The sequence below is a fragment of the Carassius gibelio genome, chromosome B6, assembly GCF_023724105.1.
Source record: "Carassius gibelio isolate Cgi1373 ecotype wild population from Czech Republic chromosome B6, carGib1.2-hapl.c, whole genome shotgun sequence".
Classification (NCBI taxonomy): Eukaryota; Metazoa; Chordata; class Actinopteri; order Cypriniformes; family Cyprinidae; genus Carassius; species Carassius gibelio.
Genome location: NC_068401.1, coordinates 30,017,442 through 30,025,038, shown reverse-complemented (window position 1 = coordinate 30,025,038; position 7,597 = coordinate 30,017,442). Strand labels below are relative to the sequence as shown.

General features: G+C 35.9%; 1 protein-coding gene across 1 annotated transcript in view; it reads left to right on the top strand.

Moving 5' to 3' along the window:
• The window catches only part of LOC127959094 (ryanodine receptor 3-like), a gene marked incomplete at its 3' end in the record, with an annotated part of 50,768 nt that overhangs the window by 20,671 nt on the left and 22,500 nt on the right, over positions 1 to 7,597 (top strand). The window contains exons 3-12 of the mRNA XM_052558084.1: positions 2,240 to 2,330; positions 2,684 to 2,824; positions 2,920 to 3,083; positions 3,588 to 3,666; positions 3,757 to 3,846; positions 3,929 to 4,075; positions 4,811 to 4,873; positions 6,626 to 6,701; positions 6,768 to 6,894; positions 6,965 to 7,080. Coding sequence (XP_052414044.1) covers positions 2,240 to 2,330; positions 2,684 to 2,824; positions 2,920 to 3,083; positions 3,588 to 3,666; positions 3,757 to 3,846; positions 3,929 to 4,075; positions 4,811 to 4,873; positions 6,626 to 6,701; positions 6,768 to 6,894; positions 6,965 to 7,080 — 1,094 coding nt within the window. The remainder of the gene's footprint in view (positions 1 to 2,239; positions 2,331 to 2,683; positions 2,825 to 2,919; positions 3,084 to 3,587; positions 3,667 to 3,756; positions 3,847 to 3,928; positions 4,076 to 4,810; positions 4,874 to 6,625; positions 6,702 to 6,767; positions 6,895 to 6,964; positions 7,081 to 7,597) is intronic.

The window sequence follows — 7,597 nt, the reverse complement described above, 5'->3', positions numbered from 1 at the left end:
ATAGTTATCGTTATAGTTATCGCTATAATAGTCGTTATAGTTATTGCTATAGGCATCATTATAGTTATAATTATCGTTATCGTTATACTTATCGCTGTAATGGTCGTTATAGTTATTGTTATAGTCATCATTATAGTTATAGTTATAATTATCGTTATAGTTATCGCTATAATGGTCGTTATAGTTATTTCTATAGTCATCATTATAGTTAGAATTATCGTTATCATTATAGTTATCACTATAATGGTCGTTATAGTTATTGTTATAGTCATCCTTATAGTTATAGTTAGAATTATTGTTATAGTTATCGCTGTAATGGTCGTTATAGTTATTTGCTATAGGCATCATTATAGTTATAATTATCGTTATCGTTATACTTATCGCTGTAATGGTCGTTATAGTTATTGTTATAGTCATCATTATAGTTATAGTTATAATTATCGTTATAGTTATCGCTATAATGGTCGTTATACTTATTTCTATAGTCATCATTATAGTTAGAATTATCGTTATCGTTATGTTTATCGCTGTAATGGTCGTTATAGTTATTGTTATAGTCATCATTATAGTTATAGTTATAATTATCGTTATAGTTATCGCTATAATGGTCGTTATAGTTATTTCTATAGTCATCATTATAGTTAGAATTATCGTTATCATTATAGTTATCACTATAATGGTCGTTATAGTTATTGTTATAGTCATCCTTATAGTTATAGTTAGAGTTATTGTTATAGTTATCGCTGTAATGGTCGTTATAGTTATTTGCTATAGGCATCATTATAGTTATAATTATCGTTATCGTTATACTTATCGCTGTAATGGTCGTTATAGTTATTGTTATAGTCATCATTATAGTTATAGTTATAATTATCGTTATAGTTATCGCTATAATGGTCGTTATACTTATTTCTATAGTCATCATTATAGTTAGAATTATCGTTATCGTTATGTTTATCGCTGTAATGGTCGTTATAGTTATTGTTATAGTCATCATTATAGTTATAGTTATAATTATCGTTATAGTTATCGCTATAATGGTCGTTATAGTTATTTCTATAGTCATCATTATAGTTAGAATTATCGTTATCATTATAGTTATCACTATAATGGTCGTTATAGTTATTGTTATAGTCATCCTTATAGTTATAGTTAGAGTTATTGTTATAGTTATCGCTGTAATGGTCGTTATAGTTATTTGCTATAGGCATCATTATAGTTATAATTATCGTTATCGTTATACTTATCGCTGTAATGGTCGTTATAGTTATTGTTATAGTCATCATTATAGTTATAGTTATAATTATCATTATTGTTATCGCTATAATGGTCGTTATAGTTATTGCTATAGTCATCATTATAGTTCGAATTATCGTTATCGTTATAGTTATCACTATAATGGTCGTTATAGTTATTGTTATAGTCATCATTATAGTTATAGTTATAATTATTGTTATAGTTATCGCTGTAATGGTCGTTATAGTTATTGCTATAGTAATAATTATAGTTAGAATTATCATTATCGTTATACTTATCGCTATAATAGTTGTTATAGTTATTGCTATAGTCATCATTATAGTTATAGTTAGAATTATCCTTAGTGGTATATTTGTCGCTATAATGGTCGTTATAGTTATTTTTTATAGTCATCATTATAGTTATAGTTATAATTATCCTTAGTGGTATAGTTATCGCTATAATGGTCGTTATAGTTATTGCTAGACACATCATTATAGTTATAATTATCGTTATTGTTATAGTTATAGTTATAATGGACGTTATAGTTGTTGCTATAGTCTTCATTATAGATATAATTATCATTATAGTTGTCGCTCTAAAGGTCGTTATAATTATTGCTATATGCATCATTATAGTTATAATTATCATTATCGCTATAATGATCGTTATAGTTATTTTTGTAGTCGTCATTATAGTTATAATTATCATTATCGCTATAATGATCGTTATAGTTATTTCTGTAGTCGTCATTATAGTTATAATTATCGTTATCGCTATAATGGTTGTTATAGTTATTTTTGTAGTCGTCATTATAGTTATAATTACCATTATCGTTATAGTTATCGCTATAGTAATATAGTCATCTTTATAGTTATGGTTATAGTTGTATAATGCTGGTTTAAGTGATTAATAGGACAGTAAAAGAGCAGTATTGTCTGTCTGACAGCGGTTTGTGTGTGGACTGGAGTCAGATTTTGTCCGTGTTTTGTGTTGTGTTCAGGTACCTCAGACCCTCCATGCTCCAGCATCTGCTGCGCCGACTGGTGTTTGACGTCCCGTTGTTGTCTGAATACTGTAAGATGCCTCTAAAGGTAAACAAGTCTCACGATTACGTGATTTATACTTTGACTGTTTCCTTCCATTGCTCTATGGTTTGACTCCACCCCTTTGGTTTGAGCCACGCCCACATTCATCATGACATTTGACTGCCTTATTTTAACTCCGCCTCTCACTCATCAGCAGTGGATGTTGTTTTGATCCATCGCTGATCTTGTTTTGGGCTCTTTACTCATCTAATGTCCATTAATGATTCGTTAATGTAGTTTGTCTCGTTGCTCGTCATTAAATCATCAGAAAAAAGCTGCACTGGCATGTGATTCATATTTAAATAGTGTTTTAAAGAGGATGTTTTTATATAGCAACCCTCAATGATCGTGTTTCACAGCTGTTGACGAATCATTACGAGCAGAACTGGAAGTATTACTGTCTGCCGTCCGGATGGGGGAGTTACGGTCAAGCGTCCGAGGAGGAGCTGCTACTTACCAAGAAGATCTTTTGGGGAATCTTTGACTCTCTGTCTCAGAAGGTGAAGAGATTTGGGCTGGGTGGATTCAATGAATCTAAAGTAACAGTGAACAGTGAGCGCTTGAGCACTCATCTTCTGAATGACTGTGTTTGTAGAAGTATGAGCAGGATCTGTTTAAGATGGCCATGCCGTGTCTGAGTGCCATCGCTGGAGCTCTGCCGCCGGACTACATCGACTCCACGCTCAGCACCACGCTGGAGAAACAGGTGTCTGTCGACACGCAGGGAAACTTCAACCCCAGACCCGTAAACACAGCCAAGTACGTCATAATTAAATTAAACAGCGTCATCAGAGTTGGTATTGTTGCTTTATATATGATCAGACACTTGCATGTGTCATTACAGCATTGCATTTTCATTTACTTAGACGTTAATCAAATGTATTGTAACTATATGGGAGCTCAGTTCAATTACTGAAAGTTGAGCAATACAATAAAAACCATGAAACTGCTTTTAATTCTTTCAAATAAATAATATCAAATTGCATGAATTATTCTTGAACTGACAAAATTATTTAAGACATTAAAACATGCATTTTAACTTTATTGTTTGATATTGAATTGTTTTATAGTCAGTGTTTAATGCAATTACATTAGAAGTGTAATTAACATAAAAATAATGCAAAAAATGTAATTAAATTACAGTTATTCATTATTTAGTAATGCATTACACTCGACACTGATTAATGCATCAAACACTGATTCCGTCTCCTCATCACGTCACAGTCTGAGATGATTTGATGGACGCTTCTGTTTTCCTCTCAGCATCTGCCTGCCGGAGAAGCTGGAGTACATCGCAAACAAATACGCTGAACATTCCCATGAGAAATGGGCTGCTGAGAAGGTGAGAGAAACAGTCAGCTTCTCGATTCAAGCTGAGAGATGTTCATTAAACATGAGATTCTCAACTGATCACGCTCCGATCTGTGTTTAGGTGCTTCTGGGCTGGAAACATGGAGAAAACATCGACGAGAAAGCAAAAACTCATCCGATGCTGAGATCCTACAAGTCCCTGACAGAGAAGGTACAACCCAGACACGCATTTACCCTTAAAATCTCCATCAAAATCCCATCACAACGACTGCCAGCACGCTTTCTGTCGGCAGGAGAAGGAGATGTATTGCTGGACGGTGCGCGAGTCCTTGAAGAGCATGTTAGCGATGGGCTGGAGCATCGACCGCACCAGAGAAGAAGACAGCGTGTTCCAGCAGAGAGAGATGGAGAAGATGCGCCGCATCTCACAGGCCTCTCAGGTACTTTATACTGGATAATCAGCTCCACGTAATGATTTATAATGCTCGCTAACTTTGTAAATGCAGTGATTTTATCATTAAAGGGATAGTTCACCCAAAAATGAAAAGTAGCACGATTTACTCACCCTCAAGTCATCCTGTATGTGCTTTATGTGACTTTCTTCTTTCAGACGAATCTAATCGGAGTTATATAAAAATAAAAATAAAACTTCCATGCTTTATAATGTCAGTGAATGGGTGTTATTTTTTTAATAGTCCAAAAGAAGTCCAATAAAGTGCATCCATCCATCATAAAAAGTGCCTCGCACAGCTCCGGGGAGTGAATAAAGGCACCTGTAGCGAATCGATGTGTTTGTGTAAGAAAAATATCCAGATTTAAGACCTTATAAACCATAATCTCTAGCTTGTGCTAACTGATGGATGGTTGTGCTTTATTGGACTTCTTTTGAAGTATTGAAAAATAACACACATTCCCTGCCATTATAACGTTTGGAGGAGCCAGGATGTTTATATATATATATATATATATATATATATATATATATATATATAACTTCGAATAGATTCTTCTGGAAGAGGAAAGTCACATACAGCTAGGATGGCTTGAGGGTGACTAAATCATGGGCTACTTTTCACTATTGGGTGAACTATCCTTTTAAGAGTCCAGCCTCGAGTGAACATCAGTCCGATAACGCAGAACACATTCACAGAGGATTTGTTATCGTGTGCTTTCAGGGTAACGGCTTCAATCCAAACCCGCTGGACATGAGCAGCGTCCTTCTGTCCAGAGAACTGCAGGTGATCTGTTAACATGAATCCATGCATACAGTGATTTCAATCTGGACATATTTTGAAAATTTATTCTGTAAAAAAAATTTAAAAAAAAAAAATTCTAAGTTAAAGAATCTTTTTTTTTTGTCTTAAAATGTTTAAAATGTTTTTGTATATATATGATATATATATGATATGGCAATACAATTTAGCAATTTTTTATTAATGCTACTTAATAACAAAATAATTAATAATTGTAACTGATGTTTAGATTTTTTTTAAATGCATTAATAAATTAATAAGATTGTATTTGTTAACATTGGTTTGTGCATTACCAATATATTTCTGTATGCAAATTTTAATTTAGATTTTTATTAACATGTCATAAACTGAATTTCAGTCCTGCGCTACAGCGCCAACTCTGGTCAAACTGCGTTATTGCAGGGTCTTACATATGAGGTCAAACGACTATTTGACAACACAAATATTAATCATAATTTTTTTATAAACAATAATGTAGACTAATTGTTTCAGATTTAAAATGAACATTTAACTAAGATGAACAGCTATATTAGTATTGTTAAAAATGTAAATAATGTAACAGATGAAAGCGTGTTGTATAGTTTTGCCAGTTACTGTTCAGTGTTTGTAGGTTTATGAATCAGAACAGCCATTTCTTCCATTATTTATCGTCTGTATGTAGCTGTGCATATCCCAGTGTGTTCTAGACCAGTGGTTCCCAACCTTTTTCAACTCGCGGCCCACACAACCAAACACATATGTTTGCGCGGCCCACTTCAAAAAAATTAACTGACCCCGCTATTGTTGTATTAATAACTTAGTACTCAGAAGCTAGATTTTAAACTATATTTATTGAATAAACTAGGGCTGTGCGATATGGACAAAAAAAAAAAAACTATCGCTATTTTTTTTGATCAATTTTGCAATTGTGCTTTTACAGTCATAAATGCATTCAGGATTAATTTGAAACATATTTCCAAAAGAAAACCAATCAGAGCTTTATCAAAAAGTTGTAACATCTCTAGAACAGACATAAGTCAGAATTATCACTATAGTGAAGATGTAAAAAAATGTATAGACTTGTGGCAAAAAAAAAAAATTTAAAAAGGGACTTTTTTTTCTTTTTTGCCATGCATTGTTCATAGAGCTCATTAATTGTAGCGGTGCCTCAGGTGTTTGCAGTGTGTATACAGTATGTGTATGCGGTCAGCAGTGAGAGCGCATAAATATAACGCGAAAGCACATTAAAATAATGCACGAGTGCGAATCTCTCTGTTCGCAACAGATTTCCTTTGCTCTGTCACAAAACCGGTCGTGCTTGCTCAGATACACGCTGCTTTGCGAGGAGAGAGTGTGCACACTTAAAACGTGTCTCCTCTCACTTAAACTGCATCCTGTTCACTAACAAATTCACTCTATGCTCATGTGTTAGACATGAATTATTTTCGCACGTTTTTATTTCTAGCCTTTTACCGCAGTGAGAACGCTCTGATCCGTCAACACTGGCTCAGAAAAAAGGCGCATCACACACAGTGTGTGAACCTGGAGTTAGGCATATGCGCACGCTCAAATCGTGATTTTAGGACGTTTTCTTTTAATCGCACAGCCCTAGACTGGAAATGAACAGAAAATAATTGGCGGCCCACCTGCAATACCACTGCGGCCCACTAGGGGGCCGCGGACCACAGGTTGAAAACCACTGTTCTAGACAGATTCTGGACTTTCCACGGCTAATAGAGTCAATCTTCTGTTCTTCAGTCGATGGTTGAGGTCGTAGCTGAAAACTATCACAACATCTGGGCCAAGAAGAAGAAGAGTGATCTGTGCAGCAGAGGTTAGTTTCTCTCGAGAGCGAGGCGTGTTGTGAGGGTCATACGTGACGTGTTGTGTGTTCTCTCAGCCACAGGAGGAGCTCATCCGCTGCTGGTGCCCTACGACACGCTCACGGCCAAAGAGAAGACCAGAGACCGCGAGCGAGCGCAGGATCTCTTCCGCTTCCTGCAGATCAACGGATACGCCGTCAGCAGGTGCGTGCGCTTTCACACGCCTGTCACACGCATGTTCACCGAATATAACGCCGCTGCTGCTGTGTTCCAGGCGTCTGAAGCACATGGAGCAGGACTCGTCTTCGATGGAGAAACGCTTCGCCTACCGCTTCCTGAAGAAGCTGCTGAAGTACGTGGACTCGGCGCAGGAGTTCATCGCTCACCTCGGTTAGAGAAAGCACTTCTCACGGGTCTCTTCTGTTCATCTGAGGACAGAGACACTCAACATTTTGTCATTAATCTCTCACCCCCATGTCGTTCCAAACCCGTAAATCCTCCGTCCGTCTTCCAAACACAGTTGAAGATATTTTGGATGAAACCCTGAAGGCTTGTGACTGTCCCATAGACTGCCGAGTAAATAACAGTGTCAAGGTCCAGGAATTATTTGAAGCTATGGGAACAGTTTTTGTAAGTGAAGAAAACAAAAATAACAACTTTATTAAATAAATCCTTTGTCAACGGTCTCCTCAGTGTCACTTCATATCTGTACTGTGTGTGTTCTTCTTGTGTCCTCCGCGCCACTAGGATGCACTGTTTCTTCGTGCATTTAGCTTTTATTTTAAATAAAACAGCACATCCTTGTGGCGTGGAGGACACAGAAGAGCATACGCAGCACGTTGTTTTCTTCACTTTTAAAAAGTGTTCCCATAGCTTCATATAATCCAGATTCGTCTGATTGCTGATG